Below are 12754 nucleotides of genomic sequence, written 5' to 3'. Positions count from 1 at the left end.
AGATATTTTACTTTACCTAGTAAACAAACAAATATTCAATGCTCACCCCATTTAAGCAACCATTAATGTAAAATTTTGCACACAAATGTAAATCAAAAAGAGTCGAGGGGATAGAAAAAAGGCAGAGAGAGGCCGATAAACGAGGAGATGGGCAAATAGAAAAGGCCAAATTGAGGGGGGAGGCCAAAACACGGAGAGCCAGCCAGCCAACGCGCTTAGGGTAAGAAATATATTATAGGAAAAATCCACCCTCGGGGGGCCGCAGCAACGTTGAAAAGTGCACAAAGGCACAAAACCATGAAGGACAGCTAGCTGAGACCCGGGACTGAGGTTCTGAATCGAAATGAGTACGAGGATGTTGACGTTGCCTGCTGCACAACACATCAACATCAACAGCAGCAACACAATCAAAAGGGTTACAGAATCAAAGGCCTAAGCAGAAGGTTGCTGAACCCACGGCGAGACCGTGACATAAAAGCACACAGCAAAGTAACGACGCTGCAGATACCCTTTCTTCGAATAGAACAAAGACTTTGTCAAGTCAAAGAACAACTGTTTGATCTTTCGATATTTGAATTATAGAAGTACATTGATATATATTAGATTCAGGTTGTTTTTCAAAATAGGGTATTAACATTCCGTCTTACAACTTTTTAACCAAATGTGTTTATAAAGAAATCATTTACCAATTACCATTACATGAATGCATTAAGGGAGACAACGATATAAAAGGATATGATGTGTTTACACCCTTTTCTGCATCCTATCCCACCTATTGTCTTATAATTCTCAAATATATTTGTCCATTTCGGCGGGATGTCTTCGGACAACCAGCAAAACAACCCGAAAATAACCATGCTTGTCAAACCAAAAACAAAAATTGTATTGTGCCAATACTATGGCAACACCCTCCGCCCATAATCTGGATTATTGCACTGAGATATAGAATCATTCCACTTACCAGACAACTCCGAATGCTCCATAGCCGATGGGACGATCCGGCTGGACATCCTGGGGAACAGCCGGCGGTTGATAGTAGGGAGCCGCTGCGGCCAAGATTGCGCTGGCGCCCTGTGGCGCACCACCGGCAGCACCACCCTGTACCAGTGACATCGAAACGCTCATTGATGGACTACGCGGCAAGTTTTCCAAATAATTCGAGCAGCTGCACCCGGTTCTGGTATTTGTTGCCGATGGAGCTCAGTGGTTGTGTTTCTGCTAGGCTGTGGCTTTTACTGGTGGTGGTGGTGGTTTCGACTGGGTCTTGGACTGTGGTTCTGGTTCCCAAAGCTGTGACGGCGGTGGTGACTGAGGTGGCGATGGTGCTGCTGGAAGTGGTGCTTGATTTTATGTGGGAGAAATGGTGTTGATTGCTCAATGGATGCCGCTGGGGCCAACTGATGGCCGCCATTCAATTGTTGGCCATTTGTTGCTGTTTGGCCTGGCGTGCTTCTCTGTTCAGCGCTATTTGTTTCGCTGCGTGTCGCTTATTGCACTTCTTACTTATTTAAATTAGATTTGAGGACATTGTAATGAAACTGCGGAGTGGAGAGGAGAAAAAATCATTTGTAGACAGTTGAATTGTAAATAATTTAAGCGTTGCTAAGTGAATTTACAATCTTGATTTACTTTCACAGTGCGCAGCAATCTATGGAGGATTGTTTTCCTATTCGACCAATAGTCACTGGCTAAGATGAAGATTTTAAGTTATCACCCTTTTTTTTGAAATTTCAAAGATCTGATAAATTATTTGAAAACTATTTCAAAGGCTCAATATTTGAGTAAAAACGCTTTTGTAAATTCTGTAAAAGCAAGATTTAATTAAATCCGCTTTTGGTATTGTTCACTGTACTTTGTCATTAATTTTGTTTGCTTTTCGAATTTTTGGTGGCAAATGATGCTGCACAGGAATCAAAAAGAAAGAAGAGAGGAGGAAAGTGAGAGAGAGCGCGCGAGAGGACATGAAAAGTGCCGTTAGCTGTCGCGACCGGGGCGCGTCCGTGTATTACAGTTGTAAGTGTGTGCGCATGTGAGTGCGATTTTGAGTGATTTTCGGACTGCGCTGCCTGCGCAAAAAGCCGCTCAAAAGACACAAAAATCACTTAAAATCCGACTTTTCATGCAAATTTACAAATGTTGAAAACCAAACAATGGCGAGCACCCCCAAGTCGACAGCAAGCAGCAAACCAACGCAATCAAAAAACGCTCGCATGAAAATCGAAAAGTAACGGGACAAAAGAAATTCGCCCGGGGATATGTAATATTTCCCAGGGTTTCGCTTAGCTTTTCCGGACTAATTAAACCTAACCTATGCAAACAAGGCATTCCATTTCACTTTAAATTACCTTAAAAATGCACAAATTATTGAGCAGCGGCGGTGGCAGTTTTTCGTTTATAATTTCTTTTCTTCCGCCTTTGTGGGAGCGAGATGGAAGAAAAACGCGCCGGGGGTAATATTCGTGCGTGTGTGTGTGAGAGAGAGTGAACTAGCCAGGGAGATGGAAACAATTTCGTAATTTTGTTTAATTATTATTGTAAATAACGCGAGATGAATTTTTTGTTATTGTTTAGCGTGTTACTACTACTAACGCGACGGCTGCTCACACACACGCGCATACACAATCTCACGCACGTTTAAACTATGTATATGTATATGCAGAGCCAGACAAACAAACAAAATTTTGCCTGGGTCACGTTTCTTGGCTCTCTCACAGATTTTTCCAACGGTTGCCCTTTATTGCATTATCTTTGTTATCACACGGGCCGCGGGGCGTGGCTAAGAGGGTGGCGGGCGGATGGTAGTCGTCGGTTGGCGTTTGATTGCCTCGCAGCTTCCCTACGAATGTGCTTAACTTGGATTTTCGATCACACGCGGCGACGTTTGTTCCAACGAGATAATTCCGATTTCGTGCGCTCCACGTTCCGCTCCGTTCGAAAGTTGAGAGAGACTTGAAACATATGTTCGGCGTTGCTAGTGCTGGTCGGCCATCGATAGATCCGATGTTTTCTACTCGTACATCGATTCAGAGCTTGGCTATCGATGTTTTTAGAGTGCCCGCACTATATCTATTTCCATATCTATTTCGTTGGTATTTTTTGTATTTTATGTTATTTCGATTAGAAAGCAGGATGGCAGCGCCAGATTGCCGCGAAAATACGTTATTTTTCAATTGCCGCGTTGAATATGAAAAATTGCAGGCACATACAGTTTCTGATAAATAATAGGAATAATAATTACTTAGTTTGTATTATATGTATTGCACATTACAGCTACGCATCTTAAAGAATAATTTGCATATATCGCCCTTTCTTCCATCGATAGAGTCCCGCGGTTATCGATACATCGTTGATCACCAAATAAATAAAACGAAATAACAAAGCAATGGAACACGCGACGAGTGAGTTGAGGGAATTTATCTCAGATCTGGTGATTCCACACCAGCGTTGCAATGTTAACATCAATCCGGATCACATCACCATGCTGGAGGGCACCAAGATCAAGAAGCAGCACTCCCGAAAACGTCGCGCCCACAAATCCAGTACGCTGAGTCGCCGGGAATATGCGGCACTTGGCTTGAACACTCTTCCCACCAAGCAGATGAAGTACGAGGAGGCGCTGCCACTGCACCACCTGTGGAAGGGCTATGTGCGCGAGCATCTGCAGCTGAGGGAAGGTGACGAGGTGCCCCAGGTGCACGATGGTCGCTATGACGAGTTTAGCCGCAAGCTGGTGAAACTGGATTTGCACGGTGCCAAGCTGAAGGTGTTGCAGTCCAAGTGCTCCACCCTGGAAAGTTTGGCTGGCATCTGCGTCATGGACACCAAGAACGTGCTGAAACTACTCGGCAAGGACCATCGGGTGCGCACAATACCCAAGAGCGAGTGCGTCTTTGGTCTGAAAGTGGGCAACATGGAGTTCACCATATTCGGGCAGCACCTTAACATTCGACCCGCCGAGCGGAGCGTTAAGAAGATCAAGAACTTTGTGAAGCCCTTCATGTAGGAACTACAGGACCAATCATTAAATATAGAAATTGTATCCTATTGTATTATAAGAAATAAATTTATTGGGAAGCTCTACCATCGTTTTTAAACAGAAATCTAATAAATAGCCCTCAAAGATTCTCTAAAACTTTATTTTTTTTTTAGATTGTTGTGTTTAATATATATATATAAAACCGTACATTAATTGTTTTTTGTTTTTTTTTTTTTTGGGGAGGGTTAATTTCGCGCCGCGTTTTTTCGTATTTAAGTTCTAGACATTATGTTTAGTTTATGGGAGAGATTTTAAATTTCCCGTTTGTAGGAAAGATTTATGCGGGCGTCTTAGTCATGGTGATGACAGCGGATGGAACCAAGCCAAGAACTTCCAGAGGCTTCTCGTAGTCGTCCTCGGCGAACAGTTTGCGCGGAAAGGTGGTCATCAGGGAGAAGGGCGACTCGATGCCGGTCTTCATCTGGATGAACACACGTACGGCGGACAGCTGCTCCTTGACGTTGAAGGTTTCCTGCAGGGTTGAGCCGTCCTGCAGGCGCACCTGGATGCGGGTTTCGGTGTAGTCTCGCGGCGGAGATTTCACACCAGCCGGTGGCGACGAGACTGTGGTGGAGCTCACGGATGGAGCTGGCTCTGTGTTGCCCAATTCCTTTTGTTCTCTGCATAGCATGAATTATAATTAATTGAGATGTGGTAGGATAGGGCTAATCCTCACCTAGCCTTGCGTGCTGCCTTGTCAGCCTCAATTTGAGCCTTCACCCGATCGCGGGCCGCCTTCTCCTCGTCCTTTTCGCGCTTGCGCTGCTCAACGATCTTCTTCATCTCCAGCTCCTCCATGCGCCGCTTGGCCTCGGTCATGTCCTTGCCGGACTTGATGCGATTCTTCTCGCGCTGCAGTGCTTCGGTTTTCTCGCGCTCCTCGCGTTCGATGCGCTTCTGCTTAAGCTTCTCCTCGATGAGGGCCAGCTGCGCCTTCTTCTCCTCCTCGGTGAGCGCCTTCTTTTCCTCCTCCGATTCGGAGAATTTGGTGTGACCGGTTTTGGCGGCATGGTACTCCACTTCGGTGTGATCTCTAAGAACTTTGCCGCATTCGTCGCACTTCAGGGACTTGGCTACCGGAGCAGAGGTTTCACCTGCGCCACTGGTGCTACTGGAAGCTGCTGCGCCCGAGGAATCCACAGCAGCAGCTGGTTGAGCTGCGGAACCAGGGGATTCGCCGGCACCTTGACGGGATGGTATTGGATCATCCACGTGGGCCAGCAGCCACTCCATTGCCGGTTCTACGCCCTTGTTACTGGTCACCTCCAGTGCATATTCCCTGTGAAATTTATTTCAGGATTAAATAAATTCGATAGTTGCAGTGTAACTTATTTTGCCGGTGACAAGTTGGCCGTGGTATTCGATACTTACACACGTTCCCGAGGGAATCCCATATCCATTAATGTCTGCACTTCACTCATGTCGTTGGCTGATTGCGTTCTAAAAATTAATAGTTTAGTTTTCGTATATTTATGAAAACGAAAAATTAACAATGACACACAAAAACAAAGCCAGACGAGATAGCGAACTATCGATAGTTCGAGCCGTGGTATATATCGGTGGAATGCAATAGTTGCAGCTATAGTAAGAAAACAAAAGTGATAAGAAAGAAATTTTCAATATATAGTAAATAAATTAGAGAGCGGACAACCAAATACATTCCATAATCTTTTATTTTTATAAATTACACATACTTTTAAATAAGCATTTCATATAGCTACAATCTACGCATCATTTTCGAGTAGTGTAATGCCACCACCACCATCGATAGTTCGAGGTTGCCTGCGACGTTTACCAACACTGTCAATTTAGCGTCTACGGAGATAGGTGCATTCGTTTTCCGACTTTGAAAGAGAATTTTCAGCAATTTTATAATTAAAACCATGTCGCCGAAGACTAAAAAAATGATCGTCAAGATCCCGCGCCATCCCTACTTCAATGTGCAGGGCGATCGGAGCGTGGAGCGCGAGGTGGAGTACCAGGTCCGAAAGTGTCGCGTGAATCTGGAGCGCATCAAGTCGTCGACTTCTCCGAGTTCCCGTCCATTCCCGTTGAAACCGAAGCCCAAGAGATGCATTGTACGTGTGGCCCGACTGCCGGACGTAGAGCGCAGCGAGATTTCCGTGACACCGGCCAGTTCCATCATGAATTCCGACATTGACGAGAGTAGTAGGTGCCAGGTCTTCTAGTCTTTACAGACTACTTTGAAGCATTCTTCTAACCCATGTTATCCTTGCAGGTAGTGCCAGCGAACAGGAGTCTAATCTGACCATCTAGTCGTCTCATAATCAAAGAGCATTCAACGCATCTAGCTGACAAACTTCTAATCGCACTGGCAGTCACAGAGTACCATGTCCAAGATACTCCAAATAGATGTGCGGGGCTATCCTTTTCCTGAATATATATGTATAAGATCCTCATATAAGACTTTATGCAAATCAAGTTCGATTTCTTAATACAAACTCGTACGCCTAAAATCAAATTTATCTTTTTTTTACAGATTTAGCTATTAGTTATCTAGCAAACTTGAATCCACTTTATTTTATATACCAGATAGGATTGATTATATGGACCACTTCATCGGCATATTTGTATGTGCTTGCGATTCTTTACAACAACAAATATTTCATTAAATTTGTAATGAATTGTTGTATTTCTATACCTTTCGGTTTCGATAGTATGGAATTTCTAGAAAATTCACAATAAAATTTCAAAATATGAATTTAAAACATGGCGGCATTAAGATTTTATCGGCTTGTGTTATCGACCATAATCAGCTTTTCATTTAAAACGTTGGTAAAATAAATATACAACATTTCACTCTTCAATAACGTGAATAAAAGAAAATAAAATATTTTAAAATAATTCGTTTTATTTAAAAATTAATATCTTTAGACCACTTATCGACAAATATATATATCGATACCCGGGAGTCAGCTGTCAGCAGAAAAATATTTCTGGAATAACAAAAACAGACAAAATTACCCGTATCCGAACCGAGTCGTTATTCCAACACCAAACATGAACTGGCACAAGGGCAACATTGCGGAGGCCGTGGCGGAATCAAAGGTCAAGGGCGCCGTCTTCGTCGTCTTCATCGAGGGTAATTAGTGAATTGCCAATTTCACCACGTCATTCTTGTTAAATTTCACCTGATTTTCAGGCCAGGACGAAATGACCCGAAAACTGGAGCGCTTCGTGGATGACAGTCAGGTGCGCTCCCGCCTGGAAACCTCCGATTTTGTCGCCATCAAAGTCCAGGGAAATAGCTCCGCCTACGGACAGTTCATGTCGTTATGTGGGTACCATTCTGGCTAGCAATCCAGATTCAAAATCTCTGATGTTTTTTTTTTTTTGATTTCTAGACAAAGTCGTGCCAATTCCTTCGCTCTTCTTTATTGGCAAAACGGGTACACCTCTGGGGATAGCCACTGGGGTTACGGCCAGCGTAGATGAACTGACAGAAAAGATCGATAAGGTTCTGATCCTGGCGGGAAAACGAACCGAGCCGGTGGCAGCCGACAGCAACTCTTCATGTGCGAAGACACTTGACCCCGATGCAGTCAGGAGCTTCGCCGGAGCAGATGACTCAAGCAGCACTGCTGAATCCCAAGTAGTTCAAACAGGTAGGCTAAGGTCAATTTTAGAAATCGGTGTGATTTCTAACTCGCAATAGTTTCCATATTGGTTTTGAATAACCTCTGATTGAACAAGGTATTTACAATGAAATTCTACATTTTTCAGCATCAGAAAACTTTAGAGATCCTGAAACCACCTCAGTTTCAAACTCGCCAACTGGAGGTGCGGAGGAGGCCAAGACGAATCCGGCAAATTCTCCTGTAGCAGCCAGCTTGGCATCTATACCCGCTGCTGTATCAACCTCCAGCTTGGAAGGAAAATCAGGATCAGAGGCAGAGGCTGCTTCTCCCACCGCTTTGGCGGCCGAAAAGAGAGCAGCAGCCAGCAAAGTGGAGGGTTCGGCTTCCACATCCGGGGCAGCTGCTCGGAACTTTGCCACCAATAATCTTATACCGTCTGTGCCGCTAATGACACCTGCTGTCCCAGTTTCAACACAACGACCGCTCGAAGCCCAGGGCAACACCGAATCCGAGGAAAAGTTGGCCGAAGTCAGAAACATTCTGGAGCAGAAGCGAAAGGAGCGTGTGGAGGAGGAGAAACGTAGGGAGAAGGAGAACGAGCTCAGACGACGCAGGGACGGAAGGGAGGCACAGAGCCATCAGGCAAGAACCAAGGAGCAGGAGCTCAAGAACATGCAGGTAAAGAACTTAAAGTATATATATATAGAAGACATTAGTGGTTCTACAAGTTTGTATCAATCCTTTAGGAACAGATTAAACGTGAGCGTCAGGAGGAGCTGGCGGCCAGGGAGCGCATTCGTGCCCAGATTGCCGCCGATCGGGCAGAGCAGGCACAACGTTTTAATACGTCGGACATTAGCAGCACGAACAATTCGGTGGCGGCCACCGCTGCCTCCAACGTGATCACAACAGACGCCTCGGTGAGTTCGGTGGACGAGACGAGGCTGCAGATCAGACTACCCGGTGGCATTCAGCGCACCAAATCCTTTCCAATCGGCGAGGTGCTGGCCACCGTACGTGTCTACGTGCGAAACGAGATGCTGGCGGCGAGCGATGTGCGTGACTTTACCCTGGCTGCCAGTTACCCACGAAGGGAGTTTCAAACGGAGGACGAGGTCAAGACCCTGAGCGAGCTGAATCTAGTGCCCAATGCGGTGGTTCTGGTGCTGACCAAGGAGCAAGTGAATCGTGTGGTTCGAAGCGGAGGCTCCCTGATGACCATGCTGGGAACCGTAATTTGGGCTTTGCTCACACCGGCGGCCAAGGCCTTCGACTACATAAACAAGATGGGCCTCCGACCGCTCACCCAGAGGCTGAGCGTGTTCATGGCCAGCTTCCGGTGGCCAGGGCAACAGGCCGGCCTGGAAGTTCACCAGGGCGATGCGTGAGTACTGCCTCTTCACTTATTTTTCATATTTTGATACCAATCTCTTGATGGCTTAGTGCTGCCCGTCGCAACATGGATATGTTCTCCCTGCGACCGACACCAGCTCCGGGCTACGAATACGATGGCGCTTCAACAGAACAGACAGGCGGGTCAGCTGAGCGGCCAGCACCACAAAATCAACCGGGACCGGGAAATACTCCGCCGGCTCATAACACCAGCCAAGCTTCCGCCTCGAAGTCCCAGCAATTCCAACAGCGACCCGGTGGCTATCAGCCACCAAAATATGGGGACTCGAACATTCGAAGACTGCAGGATACGAAGAAGGATGACAATGATAAGGACAAGGCAACTTATAATGGGAACTCCACGCAGCAGCAATAGAATAACACAATTCCTTTACAGTAATCTGTTTGACGACAGTCTTTAGCTATCAAACTATGCAATAACCTGTTATGCTAAATTTAATTATATCAATGCAATATTCCAAAATATCAATTCGATGTGTTTTAATCAAACAAATGTGATCTTAGTAACTAGTAAGAGATACAGTATGATTGGACAGCTTGGTCAGTTTTATGCAGCGTATTAAACTCAAATTCAATAGAACAATTAGGCAATCGTTAAAAACGAAGTTTACATGAGTTAATAGTCACAGAAATAGTATCTATGAGTTTGGAATACAAATATATTCACAATGAGTGTCTTTTAAGGGGAGTACATGCTTATAAGCTTTAAATAGAAACAAAACAAAGTTTATGTCAACAAAGGAGAGCCTACAAACTAATAAGTGTGAAATCAAATACAGATTGATTAACATCGTACGATGTTTAGAATTTTGTACATTATAAATAATCCTATCGAATTGTGGATGGATAACCAAACAATAAATGTATAAAATGGTAGATCCTTTTAAGTATATAATATAAAATATGACATCTTTTTTTTATAATTTACTAGTTTTGCAGCTATTTAAAAACGAGTGTCTTAGTTCGTTTATGATTGTTAAGCTCCGAATCTCCAGCACACCATCAGTGGAAGTATCAAATAATATTGGAGTTAACGATGAGTCCTCCTAAGGCGCGCCTCAAAATACTTCCCAGCTTGGATTGCACAACGACCTGTTTACAAGGTGAACCACATGAGGAATTGCAGCAACTTGTAGACGTTCACGAGGGGTAACTTCCAATGGCTTTTCCTTTGTAGCGGTGGCACCAGGCTGGGATAGTGCACGAGGCTACCGATGTGGCAGTTGGTAATGATAGTGCCACCAGGAACACCAACGGGCACAGCATCACCCTGCTCGATACCATCGCAGTCGATGAGCTCCAGGGATTTGCTGAAGCAAATGCGAATCTCCGATAGATAGCTGATGCCGTGTTTGCCATCGTATAGGCAGTGAATGGACGGATTCTTGCCCAGTGCCTTGACTATCGCATTATTGATGGCCGCCACCGTGTTGTTGGAATCGGGATGGATGTCAGAGGCATCTAGGATGCGCGACATGATGTACTCCTCACGCCAAGTGAGTCCCTGCTCGAAGTACTTGAGTTCGTTGTCCAGTTCCTCCACCAGCATAGCGCATGTTCCGTGCTTTTGCCATTCGTGTTTCCAAAGCCACTCCGTGGAGTCCATGCCCTTGAGATCCGGCCAAAAGGTCTCCAGTCGATCCTCAATGGGATTCAGTTTGTTTGGATCAAAGTTGGCCGAGTTATTGCAGAAACTGGGTCCCATTTGGTGCAGTTTCGTTGGCCAGATGCCGTGAATAGTCCAGAACTCCTTTTTCTGGGGTAGGCTGCACTCCTGGTCGGGGTTCTCCTCACGCCAATGATAGCAAGTAGTCACCGGCCATTGTTGCGTGAAAATCAGCACATCCCAGTTGTGATCCTGCACAGACATCTCCCTCGACGAGTCCTGCAGGGAATCATCATCTTCCCGAAAGGGGAAACCATCGAATTCACTGTCATCGTCTGGACGTTTCTGTGTCTTCTCATCCACCGAAGTCGATTCATTCGAGTCCGATATGTCGCTGCAATGGGTAATATGAAACCATGAGTAATTCGGTTCATTTGGCCGATGCCTTTGTTTATTGTTAAGCAAAAAGTGGATTACTGGGTCAACCTTGAACTTGAATATATATCCCGGATTACCGAAATATAAAGTTTGTTGGTTGGCAAAAATCCAGAAATGATTCCAATAGAATTTTAGTTTGCACTGTTTGCACTCACCTGAGGGGCGTGGATTTGATAGTCACCAGAAAACAGGCCAAAATGGCCACGAATAGAAACCGCTGGCTCCGCATTTTGTTGTAAAATAATAATAATAATAACTGCGATGCAAAAACCGTAGGTGGTATCGATATATCGAGTTCTTGTATGTTAATGTATCGATGAATCGACTGTGCTGTTTGGTATTTTTAATCGATTTTATATTCGATTTATGTAACTTTGTCACCTAAACTTAAAATATTTGAATTATCTGCAAACTAATTGAACAAGTTAATTGATATATTTAAATATATATACTATACAGACAAACAAATTCTTTTCAGCTGCTATTTCAAAAAACCTTTTTGCTTTAGACACTTAATAACTTTTCCATTAATCAACACCCAAACTGGTTAATAACTTATCTCACTAAGAAAATTAAGCAATTATTTCATCTGATTAGGATTTATTAAACACTTCGCCAGGTTGTCTGCTCTGGTTTTCCGTAGAGTCGGTGTCTTGAAAATCCCCTGGCCAAAGATGATGATAAGACTCGAAATTGTGTGGTTCGCCTATGTTTTCCTTTTTAGTCATCCCACTTTAATTAGTGACAACGATAATTACACATTGCAATGCTGCTGTTGTCTTTTATCTTTTCTGGTGTTGACTTCTGTTGAAAACCCAATGACTAGAGCTACAACAGCGGCAGCAACAAATCAAGTAACAACTCCGAATCGCTGAGCAACAACAAAACGATGGCAGCAATTGCTTAGCAATTGATTATTGCTTAACTGTACTTTGTACTTTTGATGATCCCACATTTTATTTTTTTGTATGACTCCAATTTGGGGAGTGTTTGTTGGAACATACGACATGGTGGGTGGTTGAGTGGCCAGCTGTCGGAATTCCGGACAAGTGGGGTAAAACTGTAACACTTAATGCCCCATAATTGTAAGGGATATTAAAGGAGTAACTAAGGTATAAGCAATCTGGGAAAAGTTCGTAAGTTTATTTTAATGCATTAAAAAAAGGTAAGTGAGTACTTACAAGAAAACACCACATTAACTACTGATTTTTACTACAATTGCTCTAACCAAGTTTCAATTTAAAGAGAATAAAGGGAATCTAATCTACAAAAGGTGTAAGCCCATCTTTACTATACCAACAAAGTACAAAAAGTTATATTTCTTATATTAATATCGATCATTATTTTTACAGGGTAGACTTTTAGTTCATTACCTCCCAAAAGTGCGATCATCATGGCCCATATTTTATCTATTTATTAAATTCAATTAGTTCGATTCCAAGCGATAAGACTCATTTACATGACGAACGAACTTCTAATCTATGACCCCATGCCATCGATTTTCGTGGAGCGTATTCAAACAAATTCCCGCTCATGTCTGGGGGGATTTATCAACAACATTTGTGATTATTTTCGTGTCATGTTTTTGTAAGCCCGACGTTGGATGGTGAGCTTTTATGCAGATTTCTGTGTGTGGGGACTTTTGTTTGATGACAAATTAAT

The 12754-nt window shown here is 43.9% G+C and overlaps 6 protein-coding genes across 8 annotated transcripts in view; 3 read left to right on the top strand and 3 right to left on the bottom strand.

The window, feature by feature from the left end:
• Positions 1 to 2950, bottom strand: part of LOC6604798 (serine/threonine-protein kinase NLK) — a 67508-nt gene extending 64558 nt beyond the window's left edge. For both annotated transcript variants that reach the window (XR_004361935.1, XM_002029613.2), the window contains exons 1-2: positions 2346 to 2950; positions 962 to 1538 (exon numbers count right to left, since the gene is read on the bottom strand). Coding sequence is in view for 1 of the 2 variants with exons in the window: in XM_002029613.2 (XP_002029649.1) it covers positions 962 to 1125 (164 nt within the window). In the remaining variant the exon portion in view is untranslated. The remainder of the gene's footprint in view (positions 1 to 961; positions 1539 to 2345) is intronic.
• Positions 2951 to 3347: 397 nt separating this feature from the next.
• LOC6604797 (ribonuclease P protein subunit p29) lies at positions 3348 to 4123 on the top strand. Its single transcript, XM_002029612.2, has one exon. It carries the CDS (start codon positions 3383 to 3385, stop codon positions 4001 to 4003), a length of 621 nt encoding a protein of 206 aa, XP_002029648.1. The 5' UTR covers positions 3348 to 3382; the 3' UTR covers positions 4004 to 4123.
• A 76-nt stretch (positions 4124 to 4199) lies between these two features.
• On the bottom strand, positions 4200 to 5561 carry LOC6604796 (UBX domain-containing protein 1). The gene is made up of 3 exons (XM_002029611.2): positions 5408 to 5561; positions 4713 to 5315; positions 4200 to 4656 (listed from the first exon to the last, which is right to left on the bottom strand). The coding sequence occupies exons 1-3, from the start codon at positions 5455 to 5457 to the stop codon at positions 4314 to 4316; spliced, it is 996 nt and encodes a 331-aa protein (XP_002029647.1). The 5' UTR covers positions 5458 to 5561; the 3' UTR covers positions 4200 to 4313.
• A 267-nt stretch (positions 5562 to 5828) lies between these two features.
• On the top strand, positions 5829 to 6518 carry LOC6604795. Of its 2 annotated transcripts, none has more exons than XM_032718178.1 (2): positions 5829 to 6216; positions 6276 to 6518. In XM_032718178.1, the coding sequence occupies exons 1-2, from the start codon at positions 5920 to 5922 to the stop codon at positions 6303 to 6305; spliced, it is 327 nt and encodes a 108-aa protein (XP_032574069.1). In that variant the 5' UTR covers positions 5829 to 5919; the 3' UTR covers positions 6306 to 6518. The 2 variants fall into 2 exon arrangements, with proteins under 2 accessions (XP_032574069.1, XP_002029646.1); XM_002029610.2 differs by having other exon boundaries at positions 5833 to 6205.
• Positions 6519 to 6956: 438 nt separating this feature from the next.
• Positions 6957 to 9517, top strand: LOC6604794 (UBX domain-containing protein 4). Its single transcript, XM_002029609.2, has 6 exons — positions 6957 to 7139; positions 7200 to 7334; positions 7402 to 7662; positions 7781 to 8313; positions 8382 to 9019; positions 9079 to 9517. The coding sequence occupies exons 1-6, from the start codon at positions 7058 to 7060 to the stop codon at positions 9401 to 9403; spliced, it is 1974 nt and encodes a 657-aa protein (XP_002029645.1). The 5' UTR covers positions 6957 to 7057; the 3' UTR covers positions 9404 to 9517.
• Positions 9514 to 11383, bottom strand: LOC6604793 (ribonuclease Oy). Its single transcript, XM_002029608.2, has 2 exons — positions 11248 to 11383; positions 9514 to 11048 (listed from the first exon to the last, which is right to left on the bottom strand). Exons 1-2 carry the CDS (start codon positions 11319 to 11321, stop codon positions 10145 to 10147), a joined length of 978 nt encoding a protein of 325 aa, XP_002029644.1. The 5' UTR covers positions 11322 to 11383; the 3' UTR covers positions 9514 to 10144.
• Between the last annotated feature and the right edge of the window lie 1371 nt (positions 11384 to 12754).

This window comes from Drosophila sechellia, chromosome 3L (genome assembly GCF_004382195.2).
Source record: "Drosophila sechellia strain sech25 chromosome 3L, ASM438219v1, whole genome shotgun sequence".
Classification (NCBI taxonomy): domain Eukaryota; kingdom Metazoa; phylum Arthropoda; class Insecta; order Diptera; family Drosophilidae; genus Drosophila; species Drosophila sechellia.
This window is presented reverse-complemented; position numbering and strand designations above follow the sequence as displayed.